Below are 15,764 nucleotides of genomic sequence, written 5' to 3'. Positions count from 1 at the left end.
TCTCAGCAGCTACAAAGTGTCCACCCATGGTTGTGTAGATAAATAAAATGGGGTCCATCCACACACTGAAATATCACTCGGCTTCAAAAACCAAAGGCAGGGGCGCCTGGGTGGCGCAGTCGGTTAAGCGTCCGACTTCAGCCAGGTCACGATCTCGCGGTCCGGGAGTTCGAGCCCCGCGTCGGGCTCTGGGCTGATGGCTCAGAGCCTGGAGCCTGTTTCCGATTCTGTGTCTCCCTCTCTCTCTGCCCCTCCCCCGTTCATGCTCTGTCTCTCTCTGTCCCAAAAAATAAATAAACGTTGGGAAAAAAAAAAAAAAAAACAAAACACAAGGGCAGGGGCGCCTGGGTGGCTCAGTCGGTTAAGCGTCTGACTTTGGCTCAGGTCATGATCTCACAGTTCGTGGGGTCGAACCCCATGTCGGCGGGCTCCGTGCTGACAGCTCAGAGCCTGGAGCCTGCTTCGGATTCTGTGTCTCCCTCTCTCTCTGACCCTCCCCTGTTCACGCTCTGTCTCTGTCTGAGAACTAAATAAACATTAAAATGTTAACCTCATTAGTATCCTGTTACCATATCTAAAAAAAATAAAATAAAATAATAAAAAAAATAAAAACCAAGGGCAGGGGCGCCTGGGAGGCTCAGTCGGTTAGGCGTCCAACTTCAGCTCAGGTCATGATCTCACGGTTCGTGGGTTCGAGCCCCACGTCGGGCTCTGTGCTGACGACTCAGAGCCTGGAGCCTGCTTCCGATTCTGTGACTCCCTCTCTCTCTGCCCCTCCGCCGCTCATGCTCTGTCTCTCGCATTGTCTCAAAAATAAACATTCAAACAAACAAACAAACAAACAAGGGCAGGGGCGCCTCAGTGGCTCAGCTGGTTAAACGTCTGGCCTCAGCTCAGATCATGATCTCGTGGTTCATGAGTTCCGCCCTGCGTCGGGTTGTCTGCTGTCAGCAGAGAGCTCACTTCAGATCCTCCGTTCCCCCCTCTCTCTCTCTCTCTGCCCTCCCCCCCTCAAATAAACATTCTTTAAAAAATAAACAAATAAATAAAAAATAAACAGGAAGGACATCCTCCCACCTGCCACCACGTGGACAGACCTGGAGGACACTGTGCACAGTGACAGAAGCCAGACACAGAAGGACACGTCCCGCGTGACCCTACTCACAGGGGGTCCCTAGAGGAGCCCCGTCCACAGAGACAGAGAGCGGATGGTGGGAACCAGGGGTGGGGCAGGGGGCGGGGTGTCAGTGCTTCGTGGGGGCAGGGTCTCAGTCTGGGGAGATGGAAAGTTCTAGAAACAGATGGTGGGGGTGACTGCACATTTTGAATGTAATTACTGCCACTGAATTGTATACCCAAGAATGGTTTAAAAGGCAGATTTTATGTTGTACATGTTTTACCACACATACAAAAACATGTTTCATGATGACTCTGTACCCGAGGGGACTCGGGGACATTATCTAAGCCTCAGGTGAGATGTGCGGCTCGGCAGCAGCTCTGGGAGAAATCGGGTCACTTGCAGTGTTGAAGAAACCAGTAGACCACTCACCCCATAAGGGCAGGGGCCCACAGCTGCCTTATTCACCAACAACCCCCCACTTCCTAACACGGCTCTGGACACACCGCGGAGGCTACGTGCGTGTGAACCGATGGGCAGGTGCGTGCACGGCGCTGGTCTTACCCAGTGCGGCCAGGTTCCTGTAGGTCTCCAGCATCACCTCTCTGTACAGCCTCTTCTGAGCAGGGTCCAGCAAGGCCCACTCCTCCCGGGAGAAGGCCACGGCCACATCCTCGAAGGTCACTAACTCCTAAAATATCACATCGATTCTGCTCAAGAAAGGCACCCCCCCGCCCCCGCCTTTTTACAAGAGGCCCGAAGGCCGTGGCCAACAGGAGATCCACGGGGAGCAGGGAGCAAAGCCCGGAGGTCAGATTCTGCTAGCACGCAGATCTCGTGGGAACACACGGCCCGTTTCCTACTGAACTGGTGAGTCCCACTTTTGGATCTGTGAGCGCAACATTCCCACTTGAGAACCTCCCCCTGCTCATTCTAGAAAGAGGTAGCTTGTGGGATCGGACGTGTATTACTGACTTTCCAGGACGTGGCCTCCTCATCTGCTCAATGGAAGGAAAATGGAAGAAACTCTTTCCGCTCCACGGGGTGCAGTGAGGCTGAGTAGTTCACGCCGGTCGGGGCATCTGCTAGCGACACGGTCAGAGAACCCAGAAGCCACACCTGCCGATCCGCACGAGCGGAGAAATGTGGCAAGAGCGCTGATGGGCAAAGGAAGGGCACGTGGAGGGGGGATGGCGAACGTGTGGCGCCTGGCTGGCTACTGCAGCCGTCCTGGCTGGAACCAGCAGCTGGGCTGCTGTCTGTCGTGAGGGGAAAAGTTACCTATGGACCTTGAAAGCGATGGCTCCCACCCCAGGCGAGCAGGCCTGCTGGACCCGCTGGCTGGTTTTGGCCATGCTGGCTGAAGCTAAGGTGGTTTTTGGTTTCGTTTTTAAAAAGCACAGTCCTGAGGCGCCTGGGTGGCTCAGTCGGTTGAGCGTCCAACTTCAGCTCAGGTCATGATCTCATAGTTCGTGGGCTCGAGCCCAACATTGGACTCTGTGCTGACAGCTCGGAGCCTGGAGCCTGCTTTGGATTCTGTGTCTCCCTCTCTCTCTGCTCCTCCCCTGCTCACGCTCCGTATTTCTCTCTCTCAAAAATAAGCAAACATTAAAAAAAAAAATTAAAATAAATAAATAAATAAAGATGCAGGCCTGGGTTGCTAAGGGGCTCCCGTGAAATCCTGCATGGCCTGGACAGGCGATGACCCTCCGGCCTGACCGCCTAGGTCTGGGTGGCTCCGTTTACTTAACGTGAAGACAGAGAAGAAGGGACCCTGCCTGGCCTCGCGGCATCTCAGCTCTCCTGCTGCCGAGGGACAAGCCACAGCTTTGTTTGGAACCCTGACCCCACAGGCCCCGGGGGCGGTGTGGGCTCCAAGCTGAAACCTGACAGTGTCCCCGGGGGCTGTGCCAGCCTCAGCGAGCACCAGGCTGGCCTGAAAGTGGGTGTGCCTGCGATGACCAGGACTTCCATGCAGGGGCCAGAGCAGATCAAGTACCCCTCTCCAGGGGGCCCCAACAAGGACAACATCCAGGACACTGCCTGGACCCTTGGGATCGCCTGCAAATGTCCACAGGAAAGGGCCTGTTCTCCCAGGGACCACCTGAACCTGAGCTCTGTCGGCCCTATATTTCTGGCGCAGACACTGATCACTTTCTCAGACTTGTGGCTGCCATCCGAAGCCGAGAGCTAAGGGACAGGGACCCCATCTACCAGTCCCCACAGATGTGTTGTCCCAGTGGATGGTGGCCTCTGCTGTCCTGATGCTCATGGCCTGCAAGGCAGCTTCACATTAAACACAGCTCTTCCAGGCTTACAAAGACTGACCCAGCCTCGGGAAGGAAGGACGTCCTGCCGCCTGCCACCACGTGGACGGACCCGGAGGCCACTGTGCACAGTGACAGAGGCCAGACACAGACGGGACACGTCCCGCGTGACCCCACTCACAGAGGCTCCCCAGAGGAGTCCCGTCCACAGAGACAAGAGAGCAGATGGTGGGAGCCAGGGGGGGGCGTTGGTGCTTCATGGGGACAGGGTCTCAGTCGGGGGAGATGCAAAGTTCTGGAGACGGATGATGGGGGCGGCTGCACGACACCATGAGTGCGCTTGGTGCCGCTGAGCTGTGTGCTTAGAGAAGGTTACGATGGTGAACCTTTCACCACAACTGAAGTAACGAGACGGTGCTTCCCAGGCGGCCCCCCGCCGCGGTGGGGGAAGTGCTCCCTGCCGAGGACAGAAGCTCAGCTGTCTTGCGGGGAAAGACGCACTGAACAGCACGCCTGTGCTTCTGCTTACAAGCAGAGGTTCTCGGACCCAGACGCTCACGGGGAAGGCTCCCTGAGCTCCCACACAGCAATGGGGCTCCCTTCCCTATCTGGGAATGCACTTCTTGTAGGAGTGCGTCCTCTGGGCACACTGGACACTTTCAGGGGAAGAGGAAGGTCCCGCTCACCTGGGGCCCGGGGGACACGTACTCAGGTCCCACTCACCTGGGGCCCGGGGGACACGTACCCAGCAGCCATCCTCTTCTCTTGGGAAAAGCAGGATCCGGGGCAGGCAGAGCTGCGGGAGGAGAAGGGACCGTGAAGCCCAGGCCCAGGCCTGTCCCTGATCCCCAAATCCTGGACCTGGACACCTCTGGCACAATCCAGGTGCGCCCTCCCCCCCCACACACACACACAGTGTGGTCAACAGAAGCCAGGACAGAGGCCACAGGCCTGAATGGCCCCTTAACCCATGCATGGACCAAAATACGGAAGGTCTTGGAAGCTTACAAAGTATACCAATTCTATCACGGAGGAGTCTGTGCAAGTGTCCTGGGGCCACTGAAATAAACGACCACACGCTGGGGGCTTAAGACAGCAGAGATTTATTCTCTCACGTTCAGGAGGCCAGAAGTTGGATCAAGGTCTCAGGGCCAAAGCCCCAGAACAGGGTCCTTCCTGCCTCTTCCAGGTTCGGGGACTCCAGCTTCCCCTGGGCTTGTGGTCACATCCCTCCAGCTTCTGCCTCGGTGGTCACGTGACTGTCTTCTGACTCTGTGTCTCTCTTCTTATAAGGACGCCAGTCGTTGGATTAGACTCACCCATTCCCATATGACCTCATCTTAACTAATTACATCTGCAAAGACCCCATTTCCAGGTAAGCTCACATTCCAAGGTTCCGGGTGGACACGAATTTTGTGGGGAACCCCATTTGACCCAGTAGGACCTCCCAGCCTCGAAGCCCACAGGCCCCCACCCTGGGCGCCTCCCAGACTCATCTCTGCCTCCCCACAGCCCAGCCGGCTCCCTGGGGCCCCTCTCCCGGGCCCCCTCCTTTGCCCTGGCCTCTCCTACCGGACCACCCCAGCTCTGCAGCACGAAGGATCCAGATGCGCCTGTCCCACCCGGAAGGCACAGGCCGGACTGCACACTCCCGGGAGGCTCCCTTCCCTTCCAGGCTGATTCTGGTGCTGCCTGGTGGCACCAAGGACCCTCTCTCGCCTCTCTGAGCCCTCCATCCAACTAGGCCTTGACCTCTGGGCTTCTGAGTTCAGCTCAGATGCTCTGTTTTAGCCAGAGCCCTGCTAAGTCACTTCAGCTTGAAGCCCCCGCCCCGTGTCTGATCACCCTGGATATCCGGCCAATTTCCTCCTGCCCCACCCAGGTGGCGGGGGGTTGGAGGGGGTGGGGGGGTGGGGATCACCCAGAATGCCTGCAGCAGCAATCCTATCAGGTCTGTTCAGCCAGAATCCCCCGTGATGCGTCCTCACGGCAAGTGCCCGTCTGCTGACCCCCACCTACTCCCTTGCTATAAACCCCCTCTTGTCCACACTGCATCGGGGATGGGGCCCAGGTGCACCAGAGGTCCTTCCCCACTGCAACAGGTCCTGAACTGTTTCTCGTGCTCTAAGCACTGTCTGCCTGTGGCCCTCTGTTAACAACATCCTGGAGCAGTCCTGCTCTGTCCCCACTCACTACACGTGAGCCACCGGCCTGCTCTGGGTGATGTCGTAGGCGTGAAGTCTCTTGTAAACGCAAATTCTCATGCAGACTCATGAGGAATGAATAGAGGCCAGTTACCGGATACTTACGACGGGCGTGATCTGGATTCCTGGATGAAAACTTCAAAAATCACCACCCAGCCCCATTAATAGAAAATCACCATGGGATTTTCATGGGAACACCCCGGTGATCATCCCCACGGATGCACAAGTCATTACTGGGGACACTCCAAGGAGAGGCGGGACATCGGGTAGCAGAAAAGTCACATCTCCAAAATACTTGTTAATTACCGCCATGGTGTTAACGCATCTGTATTCTTCCATGGTCCTCCCTCCAGGACGCGGAGGAGCCTCCCCTCCCCCGCGCCATCCACGTGGGTTCACTCAGTGACTTGCTTCCAGCAAATAGTGCAGATAGAGTGAAGAAGGGGAACTTTATTCCTGGAGAAACCTGGCAGACCCCGCCCTAGCCAAGTGATGAAGATCAGTGTCACTGTGATGAGGACAGGACGCCTGCTGTGATGTCCCCTGATGTGACACAGGACACCTCTGGGCCACCTTCAGTGTAAGGTAACCTCAGTGTAATCATGAGAAAACATCAGACGAACTCAGTCCAAGGGACCTTCTACAAAGCACCTGGCCACTGCTCTTCAAAAGCGTCGAGGCCACGCAAAACCAGGAAAGTCTGAGGAAGGGTCACACTGGAGGAGCCCCAGAAAACAAGGCGAAATGGCAAGATGTCATGTGGGACCCTGGATGCGGTCCTGGGCCAGAATGAAGGTCCTGGGCTAGTGGAAAACCTCATGAAATCTAAATGAAGTTTGCAGTCTGGTTAGTATTCTGAACCAAGGTTGATGCCTTGGTGGGTTGATGTGGCTTTTTTTAAGTTTATTTATTTTGAGAGAGAGAGAGTGAGAGCGAGCGAGCAGGGGAGGGGCAGAGAGAGAGGGAAAGAGAGAATCCCAAGCAGACTCCACGCTGTCAGTACAGAGCCCGACATGGGGCTTGACCTCACAAAGTGCGAGATCACGACCTGAGCTGAAATCAAGAGTCAGACACTTAACCGAGTGATCCGCTCAGGAGCCCCAGTGGGTTGATGTTTTTAAAAACGGTCTGTGGTAAGAACGCTTAACATGAGATTTATCTTAACAAATTTTAAGCGTAGAAGGCGCTGTTGCTGACCGTAGGTACGACATCGTCCGGTGGCCCTCTCGCACGTGCTCATCTTCCGTAACTGAGACTTGATGTTGCCCAGCCCCCTCCCTCGGCCCCTGGCGGCACCACTCGGGGGTCACGTTTTGGCTGTGATAAATGTCCCACAGTGAGACGTCAACATCAGGCAAAGCGTTCCCACTACGGCGATGTTAACCCTGAGGTAGCACAAATCGGTTCTTGGGACAGGGAGGGGAGAATGTAGAAAGTATTCTTTTACACGCATGCAGAACAGAAGCAGATACGGGCATGTCTCATTTCATTGTGCTTCACGGCCACCGCGTTAAGACTGAAGGTCTGTGACAACCCTGCGTCACCCCGTTGGCACCATTTTTCCAACAGCATTTGCTCACTGCGTGTTCCTGGGTCATGCGCTGGTGATTCTCACCAACTCATTATCTTTTTTTAACTTTATTTATTTTGAGAGAGAGAGAGAGAGAGCACACGTGCAGGAAAAGGGGCAGAGAGAGAGAGGGAGACAGAATCCTAAGCAGGCTCCATGCTGTCGGCACAGAGCCCGATGTGGGGCTCGATCTCACAAAGTGAGAGATCATGGGGCGCCTGGGTGGCACAGTCGGTTAAGCGTCCGACTTCGGCTCAGGTCATGATCTCACGGTCTGTGAGTTCAAGCCCCGCGTCGGGCTCTGTGTTGACAGCTCAGAGCCTGGAACCTGTTTCCGATTCTGTGTCTCCCTCTCTCTCTGCCCCTCCCCCGTTCATGCTCTGTCTCTCTCTGTCCCAAAAATAAATAAACGTTGAAAAAAAAAATTTTAAAACAAAGTGCGAGATCACGACCTGAGCCAAAACCAAGAGTCGGATGCTTAACTGACTGAGCCCACCAGGCGGGTCTGCACTCGTTATTCTTATAGTTGTTACGGTGATCTGTGACCAGTGATATGACTGGCTGACAGTTCACATGATGATAAGCATCTTGTAGCAGTTAAAGTACTTTCAAATGAAGATATTTACATTGTTCTTTTATTTATATTTTTGAAAAAGTAGTGGAGATTTTTTTAACGTTTATTTTTGAGAGAGAGAGAGAGAGCGCGTGGGAGAGGGGCAGAGAAAGAGGGAGACACAGAATTGGAAACAGGCTCCAGGCTCTGAGCTGTCACCACGGAGCCTGATGTGGGGCTCGAACCCACGAACCGCAAGATCATGACCTGAGCCAAAGTCGGAGGCTTAACTGACTGAGCCACCCAGGCGCCCCTACATTGTTCTTTTAGATACAGTGCTATTGCACAAGTACGGAGAAAACATAACTTTTACATGCACTGGGAAACCAAACAATTCATCTGACTTGTTTCGCTGCGGTCGTCCGGAACCGAACCCGCAATATCTCCAACGTATGTCTGTACACATATATCTGTTGTCACAGGTTAATCTGTGTCCCCTCCAAATTCATCCCTTCCAGTCCCAACCCCAGGACCTCAGACGGTAACTGTATTTCAAGATAGGGCCTTTAAGAGGTATTAAGTCAAAATGAGGTCGTTAGGAATGGGCCCGGATCCAGTAAAACCAGTGTCCTTGTAAGAAGAGAGGATTAGGACACAGACACGTGGAGAAGACAAGTCTGTTGTGGGAGCCGTGCAGCCCCAGCACCCAGACGCATCTCTGCTAGGAAACTTTCATGGCGGGGGCGGGGCACCCGGGTGGCTCAGTTGGTTAAGCCGCGACTCTTGAGCTCCGCGCTGACAGCGTGGTCGGCTTGGGTTCTCTCAATCTCTCTGCCCCTCCCCGGTTCACACGCGCTCTCTCTCAAAAAAATAAACATTAAAATTTTTTCATGGGGGGGGTGGTCAATACCCACGTGCGGCTTTGATCCTACTATTGTCAGGAGACGGGCCAAGGGGGCAGCTGGGTGATGGGTGGGTGGGACTCCACCCCGTTTTTGCAACATTGTATGAGTCTATAATTAAGTCAAAGCTGAACGTTTAAGAAAACAGCCGCCTCCCCACCAGGAAAGGGGGATCAGGGAACAAGGTTCCTTGGGGTGAGGCTGAAGGAAGAAGCTGGTGGAGAGCACGCACGAGGAGCGGTGGCGAGGCACTCAGGGCCCCCGCGCACGCCTCTTCCAGCGACGGCGACTCACTTCCTAACAAAGAGCTCCCGTAGAGAACAGGCATTTGTCCAAAGGCGACACGCAAACGACCAAGCCGCATGGAAAGGATGATCGATCTCATGAGTCATCACGGAAATCAGACCCACAGTGAGGAGGCCCCTCCCGCCCAGCAGGATAACTGGAGGCCACAGGACAGGAACAGGTGTCGGTGAGGATGGGGGGGGGAATGGCCACCCTGGAGCAAGGCCAGCGGGGGTGGGAGGTGGGTCGCTGTCCTGGAAGACGGTCTGGCGGTTCCTCAAATGGTTAAACACAGTTTCCACTGGACCCAGGGATGCCTCTCCTACCGTCTGCCCGAGAGACACGAAAACACACATCCACACCAAAACCTGCCCACGAATGTTCGTGGCGGCACGACTCGCGGTGGCCGAAGAGTGGAAACAACCCCAGTGCCCATCAACGGATGAACGAGTAAGCACAATGTGGTCCAGCCGTACAGTGGAATATCATTCAGCCGCGAGCAGGAGCGAGGCACCCACACCCGCTGCCCCGCGGTCAGACCTGAACACATGACGCTCAGGGAGGGAACGAGACACGAGAGGCCACACGGGGTGTGTGAAACGTCCAGAACGGGATCATCCAGGGACAGGCAGGGGGCTCGTGGGGACTAGGGGAAGGAGGGTGACTGCTGACGGAGACAGGGTTTCTTCTGGGGTGATGGAATGTTCCAGAACTAGACAGACATGATGACTGCACAACTCTGTGAATACACGAGAAATCACTGAACTGCATACCTGAAATGAATGAATTGGTTTGTGGACTATATCTAAATAAAGCTGTTAGCCAAAAATAAACCTAACAAACCTGGAAAAAAATACCATGGCTAACTCCAGTAAGCATGTGTAACTGGTTTTTTTTTTCTTTTTTGGACATGTAACTGTTTAAAAAAAAATTTTTTTTAATGTTTACTTTTTTAAGAGAGAGAGAAACAGAGCATGAGCCGGGGAGGGGCAAAGAGAGAGGGAGACACAGAATCCAAAGCAGGCTCCAGGCTCCGAGCTGTCAGCACAGAATCTGACCTGGGGCTTGAACTCACAAACCCTGAGATCATGACCTGAGCCAAAGTAAGACACTTAACTGACTGAGCCACCCAGGTGCCCCATAACTGTTTAAATTATCAAGGAAGGGGCGCCTGGGTGGCTCAGTCGGTTAAGTGTGCGACTTTGGCTCAGGTCATGATCGCAGGGTTTGTGAGTTCGAGCCCCGTGTCGGGCTCTGTGCTGGAGCCTGGAGCCTGCTTCGGATTCTGTATCTCCCTCTCTCTCTCTCTCTCTCTGCCCCTCCCCCGCTGGCTCATGCATGCTCTCTCTCTCTCTCTCTCCCTCTCTCAAAAATAAACAAACATTAAAAAAAATTTTTTAATAAAAAAAATAAATTACCAAGGAAGACGTGATCTGTAAGGGCAACTTTTTTTACAAACCACTCATGAAATGAAACAAATGAAACAAAAAGCCTGAACAAAAGCCTGAAACAAAAGCCTGAAAATCTACAAGATGAGCTGGAATGATGCAGAGTTCTCACGGAGAGCCAGCCCTGCCTTGCTTCAGCTACAAAGGGGAGCAGGCTGTGCCCGGCCATGCCCCCAGGGCATCAGACGTGTCTTTACAAGGACACGCATGCTTCACCCTGACGAAACATCTGCTGATGACACTGAATCAGGTCCTCTAAAGGACACGCTCCAGCCCTGACCCTCTGGTACCTGTGAAGGTGACCCCATGTGCAAGCAGGATCTTCGCAGCTGAGATGAAGTCATATAGGAGTAGAGTGGGCCCGATGCCACGGGCTGGTGTCCTTAAAAGAGACGCAGACACACAGGAAGAAGGCCATGTGACAATGGACGTAGAGGCTGGAGTGACACAGCTGTAAGCCGAGGGACCCCAAGCGTAGAGAGGGACCACAGGGAGCTGGAAGAGGCAGGAAGGGTCCTCCCCTGGAGGCCTGCTGACCCTGCATTTCAGACTTCTGGCCTCCAGAGTGTGCAAGAGGAAGCTTCTGGAGTTTCAGCCACCCAGTCTGCCCCGGGACGCTCACAAACACCACAGGCAAACAGAGGGGCAGCGTTCCTTGCCGCCCCCCCCCCCAACCCCCTAGCCTTGCTGCCAGGGAGCCTCATGCAGGGGATTCTGTGCAAGCGCCTGAAGGCATCTACCACTGCCTCCCACGCTGCGTGAACTTCCGTCTTTGCTCTTGGGACGTTATAAATATTTTTGTTAATGTCTGAGAGACAGAACGAGACAGAGCATGAGCCGGGGGAGGGGCAGAGAGCGAGGGAGACAGAATCCGAAACAGGCTCCAGGCTCCGAGCTGTCAGCACAGAGCCCGACGTGGGGCTCACACTCACGAACTGTGAGATCATGACCTGAGCGGAGGTCAGAGGCTTAACCCACTGAGCCCCCCAGGCGCCCCGGCTCTTGGGACTTGAAGCCGCAGCTCAGGGCAATGGGTCCAGGTCCCCCAGCCCCTTCCTAGGTCTTGCAGAACAATTCTCTCCCATCGTCTGATGGTTCGAAGACCCTCCTACCTTGTGGCAGATGCCCGTGGTCCCTTCAGCCCCCTCCTTCACCTAGACGTGTGCCACATGGCTTGGGACCTTCCCTTTCAATGTTCAAACCACAGAAACTCATCATTTCTCCCCAGGAAGGGCCTGATGAGGCCAATGAGGAACTCCTCTAAGGATAAAGTGTAAGTCGGGATCTCCCTCTCAGCATTGCGAACGGCGGTTCGGGTCGTTCTCGCCGGGCGGGGCGGGGGGGGGTGCTCTTCTGGGCACTGGGAGGAGTTGAGCAGCGTCCCTGGCCTCACCTACTCCACCCCAGGGCTCAGCAGGGTGACAACCACAGATGTTCCTAGATACCACCACGGTCCCTTAGGGACACAGGCACTCCCCAGTGAGATCTCCCTGGTTTAGGGGAGTCTACCCACCCCCAAGACACTTTGTGTGCCATCATTATCCGCTCTACGGAGGTCCCAGGAGGCTGCACACAATTAAATACACACACGGGGGGGGGGGGGCGGGGGTCACTCTGGTTCCTACTGTCTGACCCTTTGGAGATTTATTCTGGTGTCTAGTGAGCAGGGATCGGACTCAACTGGTTTTCCAGATAATTAACATAGGGTGTCTCCGCCTCAACCCTGTGGACACTGGGGCCGGATCATTCTCTGGGGTGGGGCCGTCCTGGGCACTGCAGGGGGCTGAGCAGCATCCCTGTCCCCCACCCACTCGATGCACTGCCGCCCCCCCCCCCCCCCCCCCGCCCAGCCCCGTCATGACAACCACCAACGACCCCAAGCACTGCCAAGTGTCTCCTGGGGGATGGGGCAGGCAGAATAGTCTGGGGGAGACCCCGGGTCAGCCAAGGAGCCCTAGTGAATTCACATTCCCAAGTCTGAACGTTCCGACCCCTCTCGGCCTTTAAGAGCAAATAGGGTTTATTCCATTTCCCTTTCAAGTGCGGCCCCTCCCTCACAGCAGAGCGCGCCCCCTGGGTCTCACGCTGGGGTCCCCCCGCCGGGCAAGGGTCAGATGTGCCATTCTGGGCGCTGGGCGGCCTCCGTCGCCTCGAGTGACAGACAGGACAAACGCCCACGGGAACGCCTCGGCCGCCCCTCCCGCCGGACCCCCGCCCAGGACCCCGAACACCCGTCTCCAGGAGTGGTGACCCCGGGGTGGGCGCAGGTGCCAACCCGGGCGCAACGCTCGGGCGCCACCGGCTCCCGCCCGGGCCCGCCGCGGCCAGTCCCGGACGCCACCTCCCTCCGCCCCCCGGAGCCCGCGCCCCCGCCCCCTCCCTGCGCCCCGTTAACTCACGCCGCGCCGCCGCTGCCACCGCCTCCCCGACGAGCGCAACCGGGACGGTCTCCGCAGTGCGCCTGCGCACCACGAAGCCGCGAACTACAAGTCCCAGGAGGCTCGGGGGTGGAGCTGGGTGTGCCCCGTCCCTCTGGGGCAACGAGTCGAGTCACAGCGCCATCTGCGGGCGGGAGGTGTCTCCGCAGGACTGAGAAGCTTCCCGCAGCTGCGCACATCCGCCGGCCGCAAACGCGCGCCCGCGCCGTCGGGCAGGTGCGCGGAGGGCTCCGCCAGGCCTTAAATGAGGGGCAAATTGCCAGCCTTCCATTTGGCGCGGTGCCAGAGACATACAGATTTGCCTATTGGTTAACAAATCATGGAAACGTATAATCCGTTTTTTGCTTGGTAAAAGTGTTTTAATGATACTATTTCTTACTAATACCAATATGTTGATTTGTGTTATCAATAATATGTTGCAACAATAAAACTACCATAATTAACGTATAAATGTATTGGAGTTTAGTAATATCTAATGTTGTAATTAACTATAATATTCTGTATAATACAGTAAATGTAACCAACCTTCTAGAGGCGTCTGGGTGGCTCTTGTCCACTCTTGGTTTCAGCTCAGGTCACGATATCACTGATTGGGTCTGAGCCCCGCCAGGGGCTCTGCACCGGCAGCGGGAAGCCTTCTTGAGATTCTCTCTTTCTCTTCCCTCTCTGCCCCTCCCCGCTGGCTCTGTCTCTGAAAAATAAATATTTAAAAAAATGTAACCATCTAGTAATAAAACAGTAATAAATTACATAAATATGTGATAAATTCTACATTTAAAGAATTCTTATTATTGGTCCAAATCGTGATATGTATTATATGTATTTCTGAATATTATTTCTCTTTTTTTAATGTTTATTGTTGAGAGAGAGAGAGACTGCACAAGCCGGGGAGGGGCAGAGAGACAGGGAGACACAGGATCCGAAGCAGGCTCCGGGCTCGAGCTGTCGGCACGGAACCCGGCGTGGGGCTTGAACTCACTCACCTCGAGATCATGACCTGAACCGAACTCGGACGCTCAACCAACCAACAGAGCCACCCAGGCACCCCTATTGCCTTTCTCACTCTTTCTCTCGATGCAATGCCCAAGCCCTGAGCTGCGTGTTTTCCTTAGAGAAGAAATGGGGTCCCCTGAAGTGGAGAGAAGTTGGCAGTGTTTCCTCCATTACAACTGATGCTTTACTGGCACCCGAGATGGTGTGTCACGTGATATGTAATTATAAACATCATGCTTGTGACTTTGCCATCCGATCTACAGGCACTGGGGCAGAACGGATTAGGATCTTTTCTCCAGAGTTGCATCTTACTTGTTTCAAGCCTAGATTGGGAATCTAGTTTTCGAGTGGCTTTGATTTAAGTAGCATAAACATCAGGTGAAGGTCCCAAGGGTTGGATGAATTTGTGTAACAGATGGCCCAAGCCAACGCAACAATGCACATTATGTGTGTTATACCTGAATGTGTTCCCCACCCCAACCCACCCCCAAATTCTTAGGTTGACACCTGGTGGCCAGTGTGATGATATTAGGAGGTGGGGGCCTTTGAGAGGTGGAGTCATCACGGATGGGATTAGTGCCCTTATGGAAGAGACCCAAGAGAGCTCCCTCGTCCCTTCTGCCATGTGAGGACACAAGGAAGAGGTCGGCTCTCTGCAGCCTGGAAGGGGGTTCTCCCCTACCCGGGCCAGGACCCTTTATTATACCAGCCTGAACAGACTCAAGGTGTTGAATAATTTCCCAACCCCACTTTTTCAGTCTGGTTTTTCCAGTCTTAGCCCGTGATGCAGAAGGTACGCTGTCCAGACTGCCTGTTTAGGACTGGAGGACCTGTTCCTCCTCGTACCCCTCCACACTGCCGCTGGCAGTCCTGGGCTTTCAGCCTTGATTAATAAAAAGCAATAGCAGTGGTTCCCCGGGGTGGCTCAGTCGGTTCAGCGTCTGACTCTTGATTTTTCAGCTCAGGCCATGATCTGAAGTTTAAGCCCCACATCGGGTGAGCCCCTTCTCTCTCTCTCTCCCTCTCCCTCTTGCACCAATTCTCTCTCTCAAAAAAAAAAAAAAAAAAAAAAAAAAAAAAAAAAGCCCTTTGCAGACAGCCTACTCCTCTACTGACCACTCCTTTGTGGTCTATTCAATAAACTTCTATCTCCTCTTAAAAAGTCACTTTAATTGTTACTGGTTTAAATACCTAAATTAGGGGCGCCTGGGTGGCGCAGTCGGTTGGGCGTCCGACTTCAGCCAGGTCACGATCTCGCGGTCCGGGAGTTCGAGCCCCGCGTCGGGCTCTGGGCTGATGGCTCGGAGCCTGGAGCCTGTTTCCGATTCTGTGTCTCCCTCTCTCTCTGCCCCTCCCCCGTTCATGCTCTGTCTCTCTCTGTCCCAAAAATAAAAAAATAAAACAACAACAACAACAACAAAAAAACAGTAAAAATCCAATTGAGGAGCGAGGGAAAACTATAAAAAATAAATAAATAAATAAATAAATACCTAAATTAAAAGTCATAGATTGTCATATAAAATGGTAAGAAAATAAATCAAAAGGACATAACGATCCAAGATATTTATGCGTCTATTAACAGAGCTTCAAAATACACAAAGCGGGGCACCCAGGGGGCTCAGTCGGTTGGGCGTCCGACTTCGGCTCAGGTCACCATCTCACGGTTCGTGGGTTCGAGCCCCGCGTCGGGCTCTGGGCTGATGGCTCGGAGCCTGGAGTCTGTTTCAGATTCTGTGTCTCCCTCTCTCTCTGCCCCTCCCTTGCTCGTGCTCTGTCTCTCTCCCTCAAAAATAAAGACTTTTTAAAATTTTTAAATAAATAAATACAAACAAAATACACAAAGCAGAAATGCAAGGAGAAATGGGTAAGGGCACACTTACCGTTGGAGATGATTTCAATATTCCTCGTATCAATCAGAGTTCCTGGAGGCAAACAGGGCGGTTAACTTTTAGGAACTGCGTTATGTGATTACGGGGGCTGACAAGTA

At 54.1% G+C, this 15,764-nt stretch overlaps 1 protein-coding gene across 1 annotated transcript in view; it reads right to left on the bottom strand.

Moving 5' to 3' along the window:
- The window catches only part of ZNF555 (zinc finger protein 555), a 37,645-nt gene extending 25,483 nt beyond the window's left edge, over nt 1-12,162 (bottom strand). The window contains exons 1-3 of the mRNA XM_045042091.1: nt 10,637-12,162; nt 4,130-4,180; nt 1,682-1,808 (exon numbers count right to left, since the gene is read on the bottom strand). Coding sequence (XP_044898026.1) covers nt 1,682-1,808; nt 4,130-4,180; nt 10,637-10,690 — 232 coding nt within the window. The 5' untranslated portion in view covers nt 10,691-12,162. The remainder of the gene's footprint in view (nt 1-1,681; nt 1,809-4,129; nt 4,181-10,636) is intronic.
- Between the last annotated feature and the right edge of the window lie 3,602 nt (nt 12,163-15,764).

Source organism: Felis catus, chromosome A2 (assembly GCF_018350175.1).
Source record: "Felis catus isolate Fca126 chromosome A2, F.catus_Fca126_mat1.0, whole genome shotgun sequence".
In the NCBI taxonomy this organism is placed as follows: domain Eukaryota; kingdom Metazoa; phylum Chordata; class Mammalia; order Carnivora; family Felidae; genus Felis; species Felis catus.
This window is presented reverse-complemented; position numbering and strand designations above follow the sequence as displayed.